Here is a 24991-nt window from a genome sequence, read left to right as displayed (position 1 = left end):
AACTCTGTCTGTACGATGATATCTATTTCCACAAGCTTCTCCAATTCTTTTTAAACTTCTTCCCATATTATCATTGGTACCATTCTTAACTTGTGACCCCTAGGAGTAGCATCTCTTTTGAGAACAATGTTATGTTCGAACTCCCTAGAGTTTTGCTGAATACCTCTGGAAACATGTTCATCATGGTGTTGCCTCCTGAACTTCCTTCGTCTATTACCAACACCTTTTCAGCACTGTTGGGGTTCAAGACAATATGCAGATTACCTTGATCGTACCAACCAAGGACAGACGGTCTTTTCTTTGATATGTACAATTTTCCCCTCATGTGTCTGTCCTTAAAGGAGAAAGTTAACCCTCGAAAGCCTAACATATTTATCTTGTCACCAGTGTCACTTTCAAAATGTATGTCTGCTGCCAAGAAATGTGTACCAATCCTCTCTACAAATTTCTTTCTCCACGCTTCCTCATTAACAATAGTAAAAGGTGAACCAGAATCTGCATATATATTAATGGGCACTCCTCCAATGACCATATTACATTCAGGTTGCTCGTCACATTAGGATCATTAATATTTAGCTTGAAGTTGACCTGCAATTTTCTGTGCAAGGCTTTGAGATGTGTGTTGAGTGATAAATTTCAGGTGATGCGCCCAACCAAAGTGATTTCTATTGAAAACAAATGGCTTTAGACATTTCACCTCCTTTTCAATTATTAGGAAAGGTTCCAAGTATGCGGTGGTGGTGATTGAGTACATGTTTAAATGGCTGTAAGTTATCTTTGTGAACTTACGGACATAAGCACAGTAATTCGGTTTTTGCAAAGTGTGTTGAGTAGAGAAGGTTGTTCCAACGTTGTGCAGCTAGTTCTCCGAGGGTTTGAGAAAGTTCCTTCATGAGTATGGCATAACATGCATATGCTTGTCACTATATCATCCCAGGAGCAATGGTCTAGTCGAGCTATTTAATCGTTTGTTAAAAGACCAGTTGCAAATTGCATTAATTAACAGATTGAACTGGAGTGAAGTCAAGGAAAGCTTTATTTGATTGCCAAATGAAACAATCATAAAACCACATGAAAAAAATCGCAATTAAGTTCATAGATAAAATATCACACATTTAAGAATCCCAACCATTATTCATAGCAAATATTGCACATAGTGAGATCGATCATGTTTCAAGTTACAGATAAAAAGAGAATAAATTGACACACATTTCTTTTGTATCAAGAATCCTTTAAAAAAAGTTAAAATCCTAAAAACATTGTGAACTTTGTCCAGACGTTTTAATGCAAGAAAAGCCGATCGACATTGCGGAAGCCCCAAGGATTTCAAAATAGGTAATAAACAGACTTTCCGCGCATCTTGGTAAAATTTACAAAAAAGTACAACATGTGACTGGAGTCATGCTATTGATGAGATATTGTGAGCATTGAAAACAACGCCTACTGCCAGCACGGGAATCTCACCATTTATGTAATTGAGTGGATGGATTCCCTGATACAAATTATTAGAGAATGGTTTGTTTGCTGTACTGTTGACTCTACCTGTTGGGGCAAAGCTGTGGATGTGAGAAAGAATGAACAGACTGGTTATGAGGACAGCAATTGGGTGAGTCCCTAATCTCAAAGCTGGAATATTTATGTATATAAATATCGAAACCAAAATATTGAATCGAAAACATAGAAAGGTAAGTATAGATTTTGTATGCCTTATTCCACATATATGTATATATATAACTTCAGGGGGCAGATTTACAAGCCCCTTGTGCCACTGGTGCAGCACTTTTTGTGACACACCGGGGGCACATTTTAGTGCCCCATATTTACAAGCACAGGTAAAGCCACCCTTGCGTGACTTTTCCTGTTCTTGTAAATATGGACTCTTTGCACGCAGCACTTTACGTGAAAGGGACGTTCCATGGGTGTTGCATTCTGCAGCACACATAGGAAGAGAAAATCACCTATGGTGATTGTTTATATACAGGAAAGCGTTTCTTCCTGCCCATAAACAATCAGTAAAACAATGACGTTTTGCAAGTTCTAGGTGTGCTAATGCAGCACATATAGAAGTTGAAAAACGCCATTTCTGACTGTTTATGTGCAGGAAGGGAACCCTTCCTGCACATAAACATGGTGCAAGGGTGCCTGTGTCGGTGCATGGCAGCAGTTTGTGGGCCAGCACAGGGGAAAGCACAGAGATGCGACATATTGTTGTAAATATGTTGCATCCCTGTGCTTTGACAGTGATTCAGTGCGGCGCAGTCAAATGGCTTGCGGCATGCACTGAGTCATTTTCCTTGTAAATCTGTCCCTGGGTACGTACATGTGGAGTTAGGAACTGTAAATCTATACTTCCTCTATATGCACTTACCTTTCGATATTTTGGGTTTCGATATTTTTGTCCACAATATTTTTGTATCACGATATTCACAGCCTGGATATTCACTGGTACAATTCAAAGATTGGGGTTTCAAGGAAGGGAGTTCGTAGAGGGATGCTGGTGAGGGTAAGGAACCCGAGCAATGTGTGAAAACGGTTAATCTAAGATTTCGGGCTCTGTGTAGATGGCTTAGGGCTTGAAGTATGCTGAAAGGTCTCTTCCCATCTTATATATTTGGATTAATCTTGACTGGTGCGATGGTCAACGATGTAATGTATGTGTAGTATGGTAGTCAGTATACCAGGCGCTGTGGCAGGGCTGATCGTATGTTGATCTGAGATGAGGAATAGGAAGTAACACTGTCTGATCCTTCTCGGTGTTCTTCTTGCTTCTGACGTGTGTATTCCAGGGCTAGGGCCATTGTGAGGGCGTAGACGTCTAATGCAGCCTAGTCAGCTTCAAGCGAAGAGAAAATATGACACACATGTGAAGCTGACATCTGTATTTGCTTTTCAAGATTTTGCAACAAAAAGACAAGGGGCCTTATCTGAAAAGTGTTTTTACTCAGAAGGAGCATCATTTTTGCAGAAATTACGTTATGTGTGGTGTGGTATTACTCCTGATTCATACCTATGATACATAATTTGGGATGAACTTGGGCAATTTACTTTGCCACACATTTCATACGAGTATGGGAAGAGTGTTTACCACTACCCTTTTTATGATAATACTGTTCACAGTTTCCATGGTGTATGATGTAATGTGGTATTAGTGTCTTTTAGTAACATGCTGCACAATAAATGTCACAGTGAGAGTAACAGTGGTGCACGTTAGAGACCCACATAACATATATTTTAATTCCTAACATAGATAACCTCATCCTGTCACACACACCAACTCCTGACACACATCACACTTCATCCCTCAAAATAAACACACATTTTGAACATATGCATGGGCTAATATGATGCACGATTTATTTTATTTTCCTCACGTCAACTTTTCTCATTCATATCAACCCTAAACTACATACCTTATCCCTAATAGACACACAAACACATGCCAGTTACCAGCAGGCGCACAAACTAGTAACATACACACCACTTCGAGCAAACATACTACTTAATGATCTGCGCATGGACTCCTACCATACAGACACGCTTCCATTTTACACACAAATCTCAAATGCACAAACCTCGGACATACACGGTAACGTCTAACATGAACACAGACGCAGAATGTACACAGTCATTCGTAACATATGGCGCAACTCCCTAACATCAAACACACAAATGGTGACAAGAGCAGTGGTTGCTCGTGTTCTCTCCATCCAATCGTTTTTGCTCGCAGTGTCACTCTAGAGAGAGGGACCTCTTATGGAAACCAGTAATACTGTGCTCCTCATGGGAACAGCAAGAGGAAGAGACAAATCTCTCCCAATATTCTGGAAAATAAATATATTCTTATGGTGCTAAGGGATTGATTAGCTTCTGCCGCATGCTGATTAACAACAGTTTCTTGTTTGATGCACAGGCTCCAAGGACACAGAAACCACCACTGAAGGCATCAGTGGCGATTTGTTATTGCAAAACAAGCCTTTCTTCGACCGTGAGAATTTACCATGCCTCAAGTCCCAGCCTTTACTTCTTGCTATGGGGCGCGTGCCGGCTCCACCCATCCTGGCAAAGGATATCAATGTGGAAGTGCTGTCCAGCGGTATTGTGTGTTTACCTGGTGAGTACGATGAATAACGCTTTTATTAATAAATCTCTATATGTCACAGAATATAACATCATTTGTACACTACTTAAAATTATGTAATGTAATGTTTATTGCACAAATGTTCTACATGTTTGAATTAAAGCCAAAATACAATAACAAGGTCACATTATTGCAGTCTCCCACCCAGCCCACGTTTCTGTGCAAGAAGGGCCTTAGACCCGTCTCTGAGCAGTTTATTTAATTATTTTTCCATTGCCTCTAGACATTCGAGCTCTTTATATATAAGAAGACAGCTAACAAATGCTGATTAACAAAAACAATTAGAGCCAGTTGTACTATGATAGGAATCGCAAAAAAGTGCTCGCAATTTGCACATCTACTTTTGAAAAATCCTATGGTATTTTGTGAACCAACCTCTGTACTAATAGGTCGGTTCACAAAATTCTGAATCGCAGTGAGTCGCAATTGAACCTACCTCATGAATATTTATGAGGTACATCCCAAATTGTCACCAAATACGATTTGCTGCCATTACGGGGATAGTGGTCTACTGGAGCAAGCAAACCACCATGTCTGTGAGTGCTTTTAAATAAACAGAAACAAAACGAGGGAGTTATCCTTAAGTCCACAAGGATGTAGAACAAATATATGTTGAAAAAGTATAGTGAAGATACAGGAGAGAAAAAGGTTTTTTTCTTTTTAAGAAAAAGGTTTTTCTTTTTAAGAAACCCCTCACTCACCAACCTAGTGTGTGACATGCTTCAACATCGGGGCCCACCCAAATGGTCTAATACCATCCGGGTGTGCTTCAACGCTTGAGCAGGTTAAGAAGTTACGTGATAGTGCACGTGAGTTAGGGATATAAGTGAGGTTTAAAAATACCTCAAGACCCCCTAAGTAATTTAATATGGAGTCAAGAGGTAAGATTAAAAACAATAGTGATGATACCTCTAAAGGTATAATGGCCTTTGGTATCTGGTGTTACTAGTGTTATACTAGTGATGTTAGATAAGGTCTTTCAGGTCAACATGTTTCTGCCATCTGTAGCAATGCTGGGCTTTCGTCAGGACCTAAATTGTTGGAAGGAGGGGTATGCACGCACTAAGGTGCACCCTTCTCTCTTCCAAAAATGTACCACCCCGTATACTCACGGAGTAGTTGAATTAGGGATCTTTTTCATGCGATCTGTGAAAAGAAGAAAGATAAAACTCCTGCATCAAATACCGTGTCTTTGCTTATTTAGATATTTGACTGCAATAAATGCCGGCAAACCCACACATACCTATGTGTGATATATCAACAAATAGATGCTGCCAATTGGAGCCTACGTGATAAAGCGAGTGCCATGTATTAGCAGTTATTGCACACACAAACATACTGTGTTCCATTCTGATAAATACTAGAATCAGAATGAGTTCCTTCCACATTCGTTGCTGCTTCTTCTCATGCAGAAAACCAGCTCGTGGAAGTTCGAGCTTTCAAGAAAAACGTGACTATTTTAAAAGTGCCACCGATCAGAGGCGATCGAATTGTGAATCTAGGATTAAATTCTAGGAAGTAACCGTGGTAATGTTTCGTAATTGTTACTCTCATTGTTGTTCCTTACATATTAATGCACAAACTACTGCCCCATGGAGCCTCAGGGAGGGGGCGTCAGGTAATGGTTCAGTGCTGTGGCAAAAGTAAAAAGTATGGCGATGCGAGAATTAATCTATCGTGCCGGTAAGCGGTGGCATTAAGGTTATCAGGGACATCGCTTACCCGGTGAGAAGATTTTACTTACACCACGTTGCCTGGCCGCCCTCAGTCTCACCTACCATCGAGTGCCTCCCGGGACCGAATGTTGCTGGTGCATTCTAGGCGGCATGTTTTTGCTGTTTGCTTCCGCATCACGTGGTATCGGAACACGTGATGGGGGCGGGGACTTGGTGTAGTTCTAATTCAATAGAAAACGGACTGACTGTAGTTCCGTAGACGAATTTGACTTCGTTGGCTGTTTTGAGATGAAAAATTCGGCGAGCACTCACTAAAGCTAATGTAAACATTGGATTAGCATTCGACTATTTTATAACCGTGAAGTGTGGTTGCCTAGACATATTAGTAATCATATGTCATTTTCTATGTGCATTGTTATTTTTGTATACTGCTCCAGGGAACATTATCATTGAGACCAGAAAAATTTGTGGATAATCTATAAATCCAACGTTGCTCTTTCTCTAAGAGTTTTTTGTTGTCTGCATTTGGTAGCATTTCGATTACAGACCATTTTAGTTCATTTGGTGAGTGTGTGGCTGTAATGTAATGGTTTGTCAATTTTGTGGTGTTATTTTTGCATCTAATGTTGCTCTTCCTTTCAATCCTCTTTGCAACTCTGAAGGAGGTAATTTACCTGTTTTAGGCTCCCTACGAACAATAGCCTGAAACGGGTGAACACATTGAATGAGAATAGACTCATATGTATTTAAATCTATCAGCTCTGGAGTAATAGCAACCAACTCTAGATTATTATGAACAGCTCTAGCAGGCATTTTATTCTCATCTAATTTGTTACAACAATATTTGCAAATATGCTGCTCAGATCCCAAATCAAAACAATCCTCTACCAAAAAATAAGTTGCAAATTCCATCCACTTATCATTATCTTCTATTCCATTTTTTAAATACAGATTGACACCCCTAGTCTGATTTTTATAGTGAGTTCGCTGACAACAAATACAAGAAACATTTGGTCTTTCACCTGAAATTACCTTAAACTTTGTGATTTCATCCTCAAATTTTTTTGTAATTACGGGTTCTACATTGTCTTCAACATTTTGTTCTCCTAATTTGTCAGTTTCTGCACTCTCTTGCTGAGGACCAAAGTAACAAAACTCAAGATCATCACAAACCTTCTTCACATCTGATACTGAGCCACGGAAAAGAGCACTGTACAACTAATTTAACTTTAGTGCTGAACTTTTCGCATAATACAATCTTCTCACTAACTTCCGCATTTGAGTATGATGTACTGCCAGCATCCTGAAATGGTGAAAAACACTTTCACAAACTTTCCTAGAAAGACAAGCCAGAGAATGACCTTGCAAACCAGTATTTTTTCTCACTCTGCAAGGGTCTAGTCCTTGCAACACCTTAATCTTTTGTTTAACACTTTTTTTTACTATATACTCGTAAAAAACTACATAATTTATCAATAGATTCCTGTCGTACACTACAAATTCTACTGTAATCTCAAGTATACACAGGGTGTTTAGGACGTCTCCCTAGAACTTCATCAGCTATCACTTCTTCTGCATTTCTTTCAACCATTTTCTCTTTCTCAATTGGACAACCATCTCTAACTTCATAACCTCTACCACTGGTGTCAACTGCAAACAGTAATTTTTTGCTCTGTAAATAACTCTCTTCATTAAAGAAAGGCTCTGAACTGGAACTGTGTTTCCATTCTCCCCAAAAAACATCACAAACATTTTTTCTATTAATTACTCTTTTCCTCCTACTTTTGGTCTTCAAGAAATGGATTGGTTTATCTAGTGATCGAATTATGTTTAATACTAAAATGAATAGTTTCCTTTTTACTTCAAAAGCCTTTTCAACAATGTTTTCAATATGCTTCTTCTTTTTATAAAATAGAGCTCTCTTTTCATATTTCTTCAAATCTTTCAGCAAATTATGTACTACTCTCTTGTAAAATATCTTTTTGCGTAATTCCTTATACTGATTTTGCCTTATTTTAGCATACTTTGTCTCCTTTGACTGAATATTTGTTTTTTTGCTTTTCCTCTTATTTTGATTTTTTTTTCTAGTTGAAACATTCTCAGTGGTTTCAGCATTCTGTACATTCTGTTTGCTCCTACAAACAGTTTTAATAAATTGCTTTGTGATCTTACCAGAAGATTTTTTCTTTTTAGCCACATTATCTTGTACATTCAATACTTGTGGTTGATGTTTATTCAAGTAATTCTCCTGTCTCTGTTCTTTTCTTTTCTGGCATGATTTCTCTATTTTAATGTTGAAAAACAGTATCTGTAAAAAAGAGTCACAAATAAAAGTATATTAATAACTTTCAAATGTATACTATTCTATTACTGTAGAAACACATTTTATATAAAAACTGACTAAGAAACTATAGCCCTAAAGCACAAGTGTGACGATGGTTAAAACAGTACATGCATAGTGCATACTACTTTGAAGCAGTTCATGCCCTAAAGCCTACCTCACTAAAAGACTACATGCTAACTGACTGAATGATTACAATACTATAAGGAGACACACTGGGTGAGTGACATGGTGTTTCCTAGAAGTGTATGAATACTGACATGGATATTGATGGTGTGAAAGACAAGTGTGTAGGTGATTAGAGACCTACATGCATAGTGGACACATGTTTGAATCCATCCATATGTTAAGGCCTGTCTCACTCTAATAGTACTTGGATACTGACTAAATGATTAGAGTACTGCAAGGAGAGAGCCTGGGTGAATTTATAAATGGTTGACTTTCGACGCAGTGAATGGATTAGTACATGGTGCTGAATGGGTCACTGGAGGAGTGCAAGGGGAGTGATAGGGTGTTTGCTGCAGTGTATGTATACTGAGTGGGGAATTGAAGGTGTGAAAGACCAGTGTGTAGGTGGTTAGAGGACTGCATGCATACTGGACAGGCGTTTGAAGCAATTCATGTGCTAAGGCCTGGCTCACTGCATGAGTACTTGCGTACTGACTGAATGATTAGAGTTCTGCAAGGAGAGTGCCTGGGTGAATGTATAAGTGGTTAGCTTTTGGTGCAGTGAATGGATTAGTACATGGTGCTGAATGGGTCACTGGAGAAGTATAAGGAGAGTGACAGAGTGTTTGCGGGAACTGTATGAATTCTGTCTGGGATATTGAAGGTGTGAAAGTCAATTATGTAGGTGGCTAGAGACCTACATCCATAATGGATAGACGTTTGAAACAGTCCATAGAGTAACACTTAGATCACTGCAAAACTACCTGAGTACTGACTGAATCATTAGAGTACTACAAGAAGAGTGACTCAGTGAATCTTTTTAAGATTTTGGATTCTAGTGCAGTGAAGAGGTTAGTACTTACTGCCAAATGAGTCAGTGGAGGTGTGCAATTAAAGTGACAGAGTGTTTATTGGAGTTTATAGATACTGACAGAGAAATTGAAGGTCTGAAAGGCAATTGTGTTGGTAGTTAGAGGCCTCCATGCATACTGGAAACACGTTTGAATCAATCCATGTACTAAGGCCTGCCTCACTCCATTAGTACTTAGGTACTGACTGAATGATTAGACTATTGCAAGAAGCGTACCTGGGTGAATTTACAAGTGTTTCCGTTTTGGCGCAGTGAATGCATTACTACATGGTGCTGAATAAGTCACTGGAACACTGCAAGGGGAGTGACAGGATGTTTGCTGAAAGTACATGGATACTGACTGGGGAATTGAAGCTGTTAAAGACAAGTGTATAGTGTGTTAGAGGACTGCATGCATACTGCATAGAAATTTGTAGCCCTCTATGTGGTAATGCATGGTTCACTACATGAGTACCTGGAAACTGACTGAATCATTAGACTACTGCTAGGAGAGTGCCTGGGTAAAACATTTAAGTTTTTCAATTTTGGCGCAGTAAAACGATTAGTACATGGTACTGGATCAGTCACTGGATGAGTGCAAGATGAGTGACAGGATGTTTATTGAAGTATATAGATACTGACTAGTTTATTAAAGAAGTAAAAGACGTGTGTAGGATCCAGAGGCCTGTATGCATACTGGATAGGGGTTTGTAGCAGTCCATGTTGTAAGGCCTGGCTCGCTGCATGAGTACTTGGATACTGACTGAATGATGAGAGTACTGCAAAGAGAGTGCCTGAGTGAATTTATAAGTGTTTGGGTTTTAGCAAAGTGAATGGTTTAGTATATGCTGCTGAATTGGTCACTAGAGGAGTACATGGGGAGTGACAGGGTGTTTGCTTGAAGTGTATGGATACTGACTGTAGAATTAAAGGTGTGAAAGAGAACTGTGTAGATGGTTAGAGAATTGCATGCATAGTGGATAAACATTTGAATCAATGCATGTGCTAAGGCCTGCCTCACTCTGTTACTACTTGAATATTAACTGAATGTTTACACTATTGCAAGGACAGTTCCTGGGTGAAAACATAAGCAATGACTGCCTTCTAATTCTACCAAAACTTGAGAACAGGAAAGTTTTTAAGCAGTTATGCGTATTCAAAGATATGAAGTACCCAAATGCTTCTCTCACAGTGGTTCCCAAATGCACACAGACTCAGTGTAATTCTAGACGAGCAACACTATCCCTAGGAGTTTACCAAAACTCATTCACTACTGTGGAAGGGGGAAGGGGACTGCACACAATCTACATATTTCAGTACTGCACTTTACTGTCAATGCCTTACTCATTTTATCAATGCATAAGCAATGACTGGCTTCTAATGCTACTAAAACTTGACAGCATGACAGGTTTTAAAACAGTTATCTGTCAGCAAATACATGATGTTACCAAATGCTTCTCTCACAGTGGTTCCCAAATGCACACAGACTCCCAGTGTGATTCTAGACAAGCAACACTATCTCTAGGAGTTTACCAAAACTCATTCACTACTGTGGAAGGGGTAAGGGGACTGCACACAATCTACATATTTAAGTACTGCACTTTAGTGTCAAAGCCTAACTCATTTTATCAATGCATAAGCACAGACTGGCTTCTAATGCTACTAAAACTTGACAACATGACAGGTTTTAACCCATTCGCTGCCAGGCCTTTTCCCCCTCCTGTGCCACGCCCTTTTTTGGTTATTTGGGGTAGTGCGCGCTGAGGCCCTGTAACTTTTTGACCACATAAGGTATCCACGCCAAATTTGCGTCCTTTTCTTCCAACATCATGGGGATTCTGAGGGTACTCGGGGTTTGTGAATTCCCCTGGAGGGGTCACAGAAATGAGTCAAAATACAGCAAAATTGAGTTTTTTTGGGGGAAAATGGGAAAAACGGGCTGCAAATGAAAGCATCTGGGGTTTTCCCTGCAAGTGTTATCAAAAAAGGGTTTGTGGGGCTGAAATCACCATTTCCCCAGCTTTTAGGGGATACCAGACTTTTGTCAGAAACCCAACATTTTTTACACAGTTTTGGCATTTTTCTGGGACATAGCCTATTTTTGCTATTTTTTGTGCTTTCGACCTCCTTCCAGTTAATGGTAGAAATGGGTACAAAAGCAATAATGGATCCTGGAAAGCTATACATTTCGGAGAAGTAGACGAAATTCTGAATTCAGCAAGGGGTCATTTGTGTAGATCCATCAAGGTTTCTTTATAGAAACTAACAGTTAAATATAGGATAAATTGAAAATTTGGTGAAAAAAAGCGCCTGTTGTGTCAACGTTTTCACCTGTAACTTCTTCTAATTTTGACAGCTCTTTGAAAGCAATATACCGTTACATCCGCTGGACATTTCTGGTTGTGGGGATATATAGGACTTGTAGGTTCACCAAGAACCCGACGAACCCAGAGCCAAAAACTGAGCAGCAACTTGCAATGGTTTTTTATTATGTACCGAGTATATAATAATTATTCTGTAAAAATGTGTACATGGAAAAATCGGTATGAAAGACATCTATGTATTTCTGAAATGGGAACAAAATATAGAGTTTAGAAACAGTAGATATTTGCACATTTCCGAAATTGGGAATACTCATAATAGCATGAGAATTATCAGTCATTTTTTAGAATGACTTATTTTTTACACAATGTCTTTCATTTGGAAGGCAGAAATGCATCGAAAGTCAATAGGTAATAACAGTTCCTTTACAAATCTGAATTACCCTAAGTCTCCCGATAAAAATGCTACCTCACTTGTAGGGGTAGGCATAGTGCCCACAACAGGAAATTGCTCAAAACCCAACGTGAACACACCACATTTTCACAATGCAAAATTACCCTTTTTTAGCAAAGTGCCTAGCTGTAGTTTTTGAACCATAGCTCTGCCGGCACCTAGGGAAACCTAGCAAACCTATACATTTTTGAAAACTAGACACCCAGGGGAATCCAGGATGGGGTGACTTGACTGACTCCCACCAGGTTCTGCTACCCAGAATCCCTTGCAAACCTAACAAATTGCCAAAAAAACGCATTTTCCCCACATTTCTGTGGTGGAAAGTTCTGGAATCTGCGTGGATCCACAAATTTCCACCCACCCTGCGTTCCCCAAAGTCTTCCGAGAAAAATGGTGCCTCACTTGTGTGGGTCAGCCTAGTGCCCGCGACAGGAAACGGCGCAAAACGTAATGTGGACACACCTCAATTTTGTAGCGAAAAATGACCCTTTTTAGGCAAAGTGCCTAGCTGTAGTTTTTGAACCATAGCTCTGCCGGCACCTAGGGAAACCTAGCAAACCTACACATTTTTGAAAACTAGACACCCAGGGGAATCCAGGATGGGGTGACTTGACTGCCTCCCACCAGGTTCTGTTACCCAGAATCCCTTGTAAACCTAAAAAATTGCCAAAAAACCCACATTTTCCCTACATTTCTGTGGTGGAAAGTTCTGGAATCTGCGTGGATCCACAAATTTCCACCCACCCCGTGTTCCCCAAAGTCTTCCGATAAAAATGGTACCTCACTTGTGTGGGTCGGCCTAGTGCCCGCGACAGGAAACGGCGCAAAACGCATCGTGGACACACCTCAATTTCGCAGTGAAAAATTAACCTTTTTTGGCAAAGTGCCTAGCTGTAGTTTTTTAACCCTAGCTCTGCCGGCACCTAGGGAAACCTACCAAACCCACACATTTGTGAAAACTAAACACCCGGGGGATTCCAGGGAGGTATGGCTTGCGTGGATCCCCCAATGTTTACTTACCCAGAATGCCCTGCAAACCTCAAATTTAGCTGAAAAAATCACCTTTTTCACACATTTTTGTGTGGGAAAGTTGTGGCATCACCGGGCTGACACAAATTTCCTACCACCCAGCGTTCCCCCGGGTCTCCCGATAAAAACGGTGCCTCTCTCGTGTGGGAGGCCCAGGTACCCACGACAGGCAAGGGCCCAAAACGTATTGAGGCGACATGAAAATTGCCTACCTCAAAACGACCTGGTTTTGCAAGGGGGTCACCTGTGTTTTTGGCCCGGTGCTCGGCTGCCACCTAGGGGAACCTACCAAACCCACACATTTCTGAAAACTAGACACCCGGGGGATTCCAGGGAGGTATGGCTTGCGTGGATCCCCCTATGTTTCCTTACCCAGAATGCCCTGCAAACCTAAAATTTAGCTGAAAAAAATCACCTTTTCCACACATTTTTGTGTGGGAAAGTTGTGGCATCACCGGGCTGACACAAATTTACTACCACCCAGCGTTCCCCCGGGTCTCCCGATAAAAACGGTGCCTCACTCGTGTGGGAGGCCCAAGTACCCGCGACGGGCAAGGGCCCAAAACGTATTGAGGCGACATGAAAATTGCCTACCTCAAAACGACCTGGTTTTGCAAGGGGGGTCACCTGAGTTTGTGGCCCGGTGCTCGGTGGCCACCTAGGGGAACCTACCAAACCCACACATTTCTGAAAACTGGATACTCGGGGGATTCCAGGGAGGTATGGCTTGCGTGGATTCCCCCAACGTTTCCTTACCCAGAATGCCCTGCACACCTCAAATTTAGCTGAAAAAATCACCTTTTTCACACATTTTTGTGTGGGAAAGTTGTGGCATCACCAGGCTGACACAAATTTCCTACCACCCAGCGTTCCCCCGGGTCTCCCGATAAAAACGGTGCCTCACTCGTGTGGGAGGCCCCAGCTCCCGAGGCTATTTTGCATGAAAGGGAATCCCTCTGGTGCCCGCACCAGAGGGATTCCCCAGGGTATGCCTCATGACGAGCTGGACTCGTCATGGGCACAGCGCGACTGTGCTCCATGACGAGTCCAGCTCGTCATGGGCATACAAGGGGTTAAAACAGTTGTCTGTCAGCAAATACACGATGTCACCAAATCCTTCTCTCACAATCCTTACCCAAATGCACACAGACTCAGTGTGATTTTAGGCAAGTAACACTATCCTAGGATTTTACCAAAACTCATTCACTAGTCTAGAAGGGGTAAGAGTACTGCACACAATCTACATATTTAAGTACTACACTTTAGTGTCAAAGTCTGACTTATTTTATCAATGCATAAGCAATGACTGACTTCTAACGCTACTAAAACATGATAACATGACAGGTTTAAAAACAATTGTCTGTCAGCAAATACATCATTTTACCAAATGCTTCTCTCACAGTGGTTCCCAAATGCACACAGACTCACAGTGTGATTCTAGACAAGCAACACTATCCCTAGGAGTTTACCAAAACTCATTCACTACTGTGCAAGGGGTAAGGTGACTGCACACAATCTACATATTTCAGTACTGCACTTTAGTGTCAAAGCCTGACTCATCGTGGCGCCGCGGCCAGGGCGACTGACTCCGGAATCTGGGGATCACGGTTCGATCCCCGGCACCAGAGGCAGATTAGTCCAGCACCATGTGACTCTGGGCAATAGCTTGCTTAATCTTCCCGATGGCCCCCAGCACATAGAGACCCTTACTGGTGATTGTTCGCGCTTTACAAATGTGGATTATTATAAGCAAAGACTGGCTTCTAATGCTACTAAAACTTCACAACATGACAGGTTTTAAAACAGTTATATGTCAGCAAATGCACAATGTTACCAAATGCTTCTCTCACAATCCTTACCCGAAAGGAACACAGACTCACAGTGTGATTGTAGACAAGCAACACTATCCTAGGAGTTTACCAAAACTCATTCACTAGTCTGGAAGGGGTAATGGTACTGTACACAATCTACATATTAAAGTACTGCACTTTAGTGTGAAACCTGACTCATTTTATCAATCCATAAGCAAAGACTGGCTTCTAATGCTACTGAAACTTGACAAAATGAGAGGCTTTAAAACAGTTATCCGTCAGCAAATACATGATGTTACCAAATGCTTCTCTCACAGTGGTTCCCAAATGCACACAGACTCAGTGTGATTCTAGACAAGCAACACTATCACTAGGAGTTTACCAAAACTCATTCACTACTATGGAAGGGGTAAGGGGACTACACACAATCTACATATTTAAGTACTGCACTTTAGTGTCAAAGCCTGACTCATTTTATCAATGCGCAAGCAAAGACTGGCTTCTAATGCTACCAAAACTTGACAACAAGACAGGTTTTAAAACAGTTATCTGTCAGCAAATGCACAATGTTACCAAATGCTTCTCTCACAATCCTTACCCAAATGCACACGGTCTCACAGTGTGATTTTAGACAAGCAACACTATCCTAGGAGTTAACCAAAACTCATTCACTAGTCTGGAAGGGGTAAGGGGACTGCACACAATCTACATATTTAAGTACTGCACTTTAGTGTCAAAGCCTGACTCATTTTATCAACGCACAAGCAAAGACTGGCTTCTAATGCTACTAAAACTTGACAACATAACAGGTTTTAAAACAATTGTATGTCAGCATATACATAATTTTACCAAATGCTTCTCTCACAATGCTTACCCAAATACACACAGACTCACAGTATGATTGTAGACAGACAACGATCCCTTGTACAAAAACGCATTTACTAGTCTACAAGATCTAAGGTGACTGCACACATTGCAGAAAATCTACTACTACAGATTAGTACCAAAATGTTTCTCTCAAAATGACTCCTAAATGCACACAGACTCACTGTGTGATCCTAGACAAACAACACGATCCCTTGCACTATATCAAAACACATTTCTTAATCTTGCGAATACTACATTTAGTGTAGAAACATGACTCATTTTGCAAATTTATAAACAATGACTGATTTCTAATTGTACCAAAATATAAAAACAGCACAGTTATCTTTCTGCAAAGACATGAAAAACACAAATGCTTATCACAGAATGATTTCTACATGGACACACACTGTCAATAAGATTGTAGACAAAAAAAGTACACCCTGCACTTTACCAGGAAAAATACATTAGTCTGATTAAAATCAAAATATAGCACATACATCCCCTCACAATTAAATAACTCACCTTTCAAGTTGTTTTGTAGATTAAGAAGTATATCAGTCACACACCAGATTTTCTTATACAGAATCTCTGCACTGTGCACCTGTCAGCAAAACCAAAGAATGGCAAAGTTTCCCTCTCATTTCCCACACATATACATGTAAACATCAAATCACATTCCTTCCCACATAAATTCAAAACCAAACACACATTTCTATTGGTTAAACATTTCAACCCTTTCCAAATGACATACATTTGAACCCTACCCCCAATCTGCCTTCTGCCTGTTACCATAGAAACAGGTCATGGAACACTGAACTGCACACAGGTCACAAGTTCAGCACACAATGTTGCTAATCAAAACAGCAAGTGTGCTTGACTTTTCAACAAATCAGCTTATCATATATAATGTTCCTTTCAATCACTTTTTGTTAACCAATAAGAATCATGCGTTTAAAAAACAGAAACATGCACCCTACCTTTCAGTGTAGAAGGTTGTCAAACAACCAATGATTTCTTGTCTTTTTTCAAAACTGCATCTTAGCCACCATTTTAGAAACATCTTACTTTTCAATCTGCCATTTCATTTACCACCTGAGTGCATCCAGACCTCCCTTCAAGATGCTTAGAGTGTGGATTGTGGGACACAGCTATATTTTCTGGAGCCAAAGGTATGCAGAAAACAAAGGCATTCACAAAGACCTAGGTTTTCCAAGTGTAGACATTAAATGGATTGGACAGAGAGGGTTAAAGTGGCACCAATTGATGCCATTGGTAAAATCCTTTATGCATATCCAACACCCTGACCTCATAATAGTGCACTGTGGTGGCAATGACCTAGGCACTTTGACTGGGGTAGGTCTGGAAATGCTTATGAAGGACACCTTTGCAGAATTGATTTCACTTTTTCCCAAAACTGCCGTTGTTTATTCTAACATATGCCAAAGGCAGAAATGGAACTGGTCCAATCATTTTTGTCCACAAATTGAGAAAGCTAGGAAACATGTGAATAAATCTGTTTCTGCTTTTCTCAGAGACTATAGAATGGGGTCCATTTGCAATAACAATCTGCGCTTTCATATGCAAGAGATGTATAGGAGAGATGGAGTACACTTTACTGATGAAGGAAACAGAGTCTTCCTCAACAACTTTAGACTCTGTATAGGTATTTACTTATAAGTACCAAAAACTCTCAATGAACACAACGACTCTTTTTAGAGCCACTCAAGAACTAAACACTTAAACTTGATGTTTTTTACCTTGGATCCGCGCACCCAACGCGTTAGGAACCGCGCACCCAACGCGAGAGGAACCGTGCACCCAACGCGTTAGGTTGCGCGACAAAACAAAATAGCCCCTATCACTAATTTTTATTATCCCCGGGGACCCCATCCCCCGGAGCTTATAAAAAAACGTTGGAGACCGTGGGGGGAGCCACAACGCCCCCACGGTCCCAGCCGGCTCCCCGCATTCTTCGGGAGCCGGCATTGCTTTTCCACATGGGGAGCTGCTGACATGCAGCTCCCCGTGTGGAAAAGCAATATCGTTTGGATTTTGAAAGAGAGAGCAGGTTTCCCTGCTCTCTCTTTCAAAATCCTAACAAGACTCCCGCCCTCTCATAGCAAACAGTGTCCTGGGGGTGGGCACACCAGGACACTGTAGGAGCCGGCCCTGGGGGGTGGCGGTCCCCAGGGCCCTCGAAGGCTCCAGTAGGGGGGCCACGCAGCCCCCCTCCCCCTATTAATTTTCAAACATTTTACCCCCGGGATTTGGCCCACCGGGGGGCTAATTATTAATGAAGCGCGGAAGCCCGTGCTTCGGTTTTTTTTTTTTTTTTATCGGACCGCAATCCTCTGCTGATGATGTCCGATATTACATCACTGATGACATATGTGTCTTTATGAAAAATAAATATTTGTAATATATGTATAGCTAAAGATACAGTATTAGCATCAACAGAGGATTGTGGTCGCGTGAGTTATAGTTGCCTGCACTAACTATAACGTGGAATTTCATTGGTTTTTTACGAGTGAAATGTACAGCTAACTATAACATGTGTGAAACCTATGGTTTTTTCAGTGAATTTGCAAGGTTTTTTAAATGCTAATTCCTAACTATAACGTGAGTGAAACCTATGGTTTTTTCAGTGAATTTGTACGGTTTTTTAAATGCTAAGTTATGTATTTATTTTTAATTTTTGCGCGCACGGTGCGCACCGTGCGCGCGCTGTGGGCCCTCGGTGCGCTTCGCGCACCGAGCACCCACATTGCGCATTTCGTACCGTGCACGCCTCGCCATTTTTTTCAAAATATCAATTGTTTTTTTCTCCCTAGGGGGTCCTTAGATTTATATATTAAATGTGATTGTTACATTTTTTTTTATTTATTATTTTTTTTTACCGTACGCGTACGGTAAGCTTACCGTACGCGCACCCCGCGATTCTTTAAAAAAATTATTAAATTTATTTTTCATACTTTTTGGTCCTTCGTGAACTCCCTGACGAACGCTAGGGGGTCTGCAACTCTCTTCGTTGCCCCCTTTTCATGTTATCAACCTTTTTTTTTTCAGTGCGACAGACAGAAAATGGCGGCCGATACTTCCTGGTTTCGACCGATTCGAATGTTTACTTTGATCTAACAACCAATCAGAATCGCGCTCGCGCACGGCACCGTACGCGTACGGTAAGCTTACCGTAAGCGCGCGGTAAGCGCACGGAGCGCTGGCACAGATATATATATTGATTTAAATGCTATTTTCTCAGGAACTACTGAACAGATTTACACCAGACCTACAAAAGGCACTTCCTTGACCTGAGGACTACCTCTCTGCCAAATTTCAAGTAATTCTGTTCAGCCGTTCGGGCTGTAGCTGTGTCTAAAGGTCCTATGGAAAAATGCATGGGGAAAACGCGTTTTGGGACCCCCCTTTTTTCTCAGCCCCCGCTTGACGAATCCCCCCGAGACTTTCAGGGTAGGAGCGTAGCGTAGCGCCCCATTAGTTTTGAAAAACTTCGCGAGGATTCGTCGACCGGCGCCAAAGTTATTCCAAATAGAATGTTGCGGATTTCCTATGGAAACACGGTCCTAACTATAACTATCTACTGGCGACTGCCAGTAGATTATATATATATATATATATATATATATATATATATATATATATATATATATATATATATATCATCAATCAGTTACGGTCAGGTCCTTCCGGGATGAAACCCTTGTCAGGTGGTGCGCTGTCCGGCGAACCCAAAGCCGGATAATCCAAACAACGTTCATAGAAAAGAAAAACGCACTCTCAGAGGTTGATCGTAGTTTACTAAATCATCGTTACGCGTTTCGACACAGCAGTGTCTTGGTCACACGATGTCTGCAATGTTTTCAAACAACCTATATGCACATAAACATAAAAGAAGTACTAACGTATTCCTGGGTCTACAATGTTGCAAGTAGTCACCATTTTGGAACGGGTTACAAACATAAACTCATAGATAAGTATCTGCGTGTTTTCTTGGCGATAGAACGCTGAATTTGCAAAACAAAATGAATTTAAGTACTTGTAAAATTCTTACAGGTTCGCATACTTCATTACCACGAAACTAACCAAAAAGTCCAAGTTTATCGTGTGTTGAGATAATTGAATTCACAAAACTTTATCGATTGCATACCAACACAAACATGATTGCAAACCAGGGCTTAAAAAGCCTCGTACATCTGTTTATATCTAAATACCAGGCGGACTAGTGCCGCATCCGGATTCACGTGCTGCTATGTTGGGGTAAGTATCATGAAAACATGCTCAAAGCCTCAGGAGTTATCCGAACTCCGTGCCCGTATAGTGACTTATAAGGACTAGTGCCTCTACAATTCTTACGGTCATGCAGACTCAGGAAATGCATCCGCATAAAATCTATCAAGCGCCAATTGGCAAAATCAAAGTGGGAGCAAGTAGTACTTCTAACTAAAGGCCCTATAGTGCTACATCAGAAGGAACTGGCAGTACAGGTAATCCATAAAGCATAAACTAAATGATATAAAGATCCGTGCAATTAAAGATAAAGAGCAGTGAACAACATATGTGCAGTCCTTATCTTATTGGGCGTGTGGTGGCATCCTCATGAAGAAAAGGGTAGGGAACCGGTGCCGTATCTTTGAGAAGTGAATGGTCCCTTCCTTTCCTCCTGGATAATGAAAGAAACAAGTTAAAATTACAAATAGCCCAAGAAAAATATTTTTAGCTCAAAATACATTTTTCATATATAACATGAGAACTACTTGGGTTACCATGCAGTAACATGTAGAGTCACAGTAAATGGCAACAAAAAAGGCAATGAAAGACAATTAAAGGCAATAAAATTGGCACAAGTTCAGTCATCATGTAAATGAGTTGCCAGTTCCTCATCAAGATTGTGTCCCCCCGGAAACTTGGTTTCCAATTCCATTATCCATTTCGATTCTCTCTTTCTGAGGGCTAACTCTTTGTTCCCCCCTCTTTTTGATGTATTAACTTGTTCTATGGCAAAGTATTTGAGAAGAGAGTAATTGGATTGATGTTTATCTTGGAAATGTCGTGCAATGGGATAGTTACGATCCAAGTTGGTGATGGCTCTAAGGTGTTCCAGTATCCGCTTCTTAACCATACATGTTGTACTCCCGACATACCGGAGTCTGCACGGACATTCCAGAATATACACTACAAAGTTGGTGCTGCATGTGAGGAACTGTGTTATAGTTTTACTTTGACCTGATCCTGCGACCTCAAATTCCTTGACCATGTGGCTGAATTTGCATGCCTTGCAATGGCCACATGGATAGAAACCTTTAAGATTGAATGGGTTCCTATTCGGGTTTTCTGTAATATCTCCCCTGACCAGCATATCCTTCAAATTTTTCCCTCTTCTATAGGTGATCAGGGGTCTGTCACTGATGTTGCCGCCAATAATGCAATCCGATTTTTAAGATTCTCCAATTATCGGCCAGAATTTTTTGGACATGTTTGGATTCTTGATTAAATGTGGTTATAACCCTTACAGGTGTTTCTTCTTGGTCATCTTTGGCAGAATATTCAAGGGCTTGAGATCTACTGATATTCCTGATCTTGTCCTTGGCATTCCTTAGCACCCATTCAGGGTAGCCTCGCTCCTTAAATCTACATAGCATGATACTTTGTTCCTGCTGAAAATCGTCCTCAGTGCTGCAATTTCTACGTGCCCTGAGTAGCTCACCAAATGGAATGCTCCATTTAAGAGACTCTGGATGGGCACTGCGGGCGTGTAGTAAGCTATTACCGGAAGTTTCCTTCCGGTGTAAACTTGATACCATGCTGCCATCCTGTATTGTAATGAGAGTGTCTAGGAATTCAATTTTGTTATTGCTTATACTTGAAGTAAGCTGTATACTGTAGTCATTGTTATTCAGTTTATTGATGAACTCCCTAGCTTCCCCTTCACTGCCTTTCCAAATGACGAAGAGGTCGTCAATATACCTCAACCATATTACCACCTTCCCGAAGTCAGAGTCCATATCACTGTTCTTGCGGAGCTCCTCCTCCCACTTACCCAGGAAGAGGTTCGCAAAACTAGGTGCGAAACACGTCCCCATGAGGAAACATGCACTTTGAATACCAGCAGCAGACTTCCCTGGTGAGCAGTAGCTTTACTACAGTGATCTAATTAGCAACTAGAGTGCTAACATTCAGAATTTAGGGCAGGCATCAGGGTTTGCAGCAGCACAATACACCACACAGGGCATGCAGGACGGGAGTGCAGCACAACAATCCATAGAAAGCAATAGGGAGGGTACAGGACCAATCACATGGACAACAGAGAACAGAGGGGAAAGAGGCAATGGTAGCTAGCTGACCATAATGGACAGACAGGAGAGAAAGCTGCAGCATAACAGACCATAAAGGGCAGGAGGGACGGATCAGGGGCATTACAATGGAACAGACAAGCCAGGAGGGAGGGAATAGGGGTCTGCACATGGAAACAGAGGGCTGGGGGCAAGGGGGCAGGGCAGGAGCAGCAATGGATGGGCACTAGAAACAAGACACACCATGGAGAACAACAATGAGTCAGTGTTTAAGTGGCCCTGATTGCCCTAACAACCTCAGTAACACAAGTGCAGGTGTGCTCGGCGATGCTGCAGCTCTCCCAGCCACTAATAAGGTAGCGGAGAAAGCGAGATCTATATGATCCACCTGGGAATGGCCAGTCACTGTGGCAACACAAACCACGCTTCGCACGTCACTCACTCACACACACAAACCAGGAAGTGAGATCTGTATACAACATGTCTACGTCTGCTCCATGACTCTGCTTCACAATCTCACTAAAAGTCGAACGCAGGCAGACAGAAGTGGCTACCAGTAAGTATCCTGTCCGAGTGAGCCAATCTCACATACTACGCAGCGCTGGAGTGCGGATTACTTTGACCGGAGCTGTCACTGAACTACTTGGACCAGAGGTCTGTGGGGGCAGCGTGACCGCCTACAGCCCCTCCCTCCTCCCAGCAGCAGCCTTAAGAGACCTCGCGCCTCCCGCTTCGCGGGACGCGCAGCGCTGGAGTGCGGATTACTTTGACCGGAGCTGTCACTGAACTACTTGGACCAGAGGTCTGTGGGGGCAGCGTGACCACCTACAGCCCCTCCCTCCTCCCAGCAGCAGCCTTAAGAGACCTCGCGCCTCCCGCTTCGCGGGACGCGCAGCGCTGGAGTGCGGATTACTTTGACCGGAGCTGTCACTGAACTACTTGGACCAGAGGTCTGTGGGGGCAGCGTGACCACCTACAGCTCCTCCCAGCAGCAGCCTTAAGAGAACTCGCGCCTCCCGCTTCGCGGGACGCGCAGCGCTGGAGTGCGGATTACTTTGACCGGAGCTGTCACTGAACTACTTGGACCAGAGGTCTGTGGGGGCAGAGTGACCACCTACAGCCCCTCCCCCCTCCCAGCAGCAGCCTTAAGAGACCTTGCGCCTCCCGCTTCGCGGGACGCGCAGCGCTGGAGTGCGGATTACTTTGACCGGAGCTGTCACTGAACTACTTGGCCCAGAGGTCTGTGGGGGCAGCGTGACCACCTACAGCCCCTCCCTCCTCCCAGCAGCAGCCTTAAGAGATCTCGCGCCTCCCGCTTTGCGGGACGCGCAGCGCTGGAGTGCGGATTACTTTGACCGGAGCTGTCACTGAACTACTTGGACCAGAGGTCTGTGGGGGCAGCGTGACCACCTACAGCCCCTCCCTCCTCCCAGCAGCAGCCTTAAGAGACCTCGCGCCTCCCGCTTCGCGGGACACGCAGCGGGACGCGCCGGGCTAAGCCCGGGCAAAGGGCGGGCCGTCTACGGCCGTCCAAGGCTGGGCTGGGCCACCCCCCTTGCCGTTGGCTACATATATCCTACAAGCGGCTCCTGAATCAGGTGATTGACAATCTCACTGACTCCCATTGGGCATAAGGGGGGCTGTTTCTTATAATTGTCCATTGTTCCTTAGTTATATCTGTTACATCATCCTCATTGTACGTTAGTACTGGTCTTCATCTCATTTGTGTCCCAATCTTATTCAACAAACTAACATGGCTACACACCCTACAAAACCAAGGCTTTCCCTGGTGGGGGGCTCAGTTAGGGGGACCTTAGATCACTTTATTACCAGGGCCGCTTCCGTTTTAGAACAAGAGATTGCTATTACGGAACGCCGCTTATCATTGGACCCTATTTTTCAGAAGCGTTCATCTTTGGGCCACTTACAACAGGTTCCCTCACCTCCAACTAGGACCAGTGACCCTGATTTAACCAACGACGCTGGCCTTGTGCAACCTTGCGACCCAATAGTCATAGTGCACACCCCAAAGGAAACCGACATATGTCCTCCTAATTTGCAACCATTAATGGGTACTTCCCTCGAGGACTCAACCCCAACTCATACTGTTAAGACACCTAAGAGAAAAGCCGCAAAAAATAAATTTTCTTCCTCCAAGATTACAGCAAAAAAAATTCTCACTGCTCCAACTAAAAAAGGGAGAAAAGATTGTCATCCTGTTGGGCCCAAAAGTACGTCTCAATCTAAACCAACTCATATACGAACTAGGTCACCAACAATTTCGATACAGCCTCCCATCTCTCCTTACTCCAATTTATTGACTGACATAGAGCATTTGGTAAGATCTTTACTCTCACCTTTAATAGAGAGAGTTAAGAACATTGCAACACAGCTAACATGTTTGGAAGCATCTCATGCCTCACTTATCGCATTAAATAACGTTCTGAATTCCCATTTATGTAAAAACCCTACTGTGGCTATTTCGCCCCTTCCTTCTATTCAAATAACTACTCAGCCTAACACATCAAACCACACAGAGAATATACCTGTTTCTCTGCCTATACCAGAGAAACAACTCATTGCTAAGGGGGCTTTAAGAGAAGATCAAACCTCCAACCCTGTAGCGTCCCTGGGTAATAACATCAATCGGCAGCCTTCTTCGGATTACAAACTGGATAAAAGTTCATACATCGACTTGCCCCCCGAAGCGGTGCCCTACGTAGTGACACTTACTGGTGTTCCAGCGCTTGACCAGGGTAAAACGGAGATATACCAGGAACTCAAAAATAAAGTAGTATACTGGCTGACTCAAAATAGACCTCTTCCCCCTGAAATTAATGGTGAAATATTACACGTGAGGAGATTGAAATGGCTGGGTCCTAGACCCAAGGACATTCAGGGCGATGTCATCATAATTAACTTTAGAGATCGTAGGGTGCTACCCTACATAGTGGATTGGTATACCCCGTGCAGGGGTACGGGTATCTCAACGGTTGACTTAAGTTATTTCTATCGCCGCTCCCTCTTG

At 42.3% G+C, this 24991-nt stretch overlaps 1 protein-coding gene across 2 annotated transcripts in view; it reads left to right on the top strand.

Annotated features, from left to right (window-relative positions):
• The first annotated feature begins 3916 nt into the window (after positions 1 to 3916).
• Positions 3917 to 24991, top strand: part of PLEKHG4 (pleckstrin homology and RhoGEF domain containing G4) — a 1592954-nt gene continuing 1571879 nt past the window's right edge. For both annotated transcript variants that reach the window (XM_085638629.1, XM_085638628.1), the window contains exon 1: positions 3917 to 4111. In XM_085638629.1, the coding sequence (XP_085494755.1) occupies positions 4030 to 4111 (82 nt within the window). In that variant the 5' untranslated portion in view covers positions 3917 to 4029. The remainder of the gene's footprint in view (positions 4112 to 24991) is intronic.

Source organism: Triturus cristatus, chromosome 12 (genome assembly GCF_964204655.1).
Source record: "Triturus cristatus chromosome 12, aTriCri1.1, whole genome shotgun sequence".
In the NCBI taxonomy this organism is placed as follows: domain Eukaryota; kingdom Metazoa; phylum Chordata; class Amphibia; order Caudata; family Salamandridae; genus Triturus; species Triturus cristatus.
This window is presented reverse-complemented; position numbering and strand designations above follow the sequence as displayed.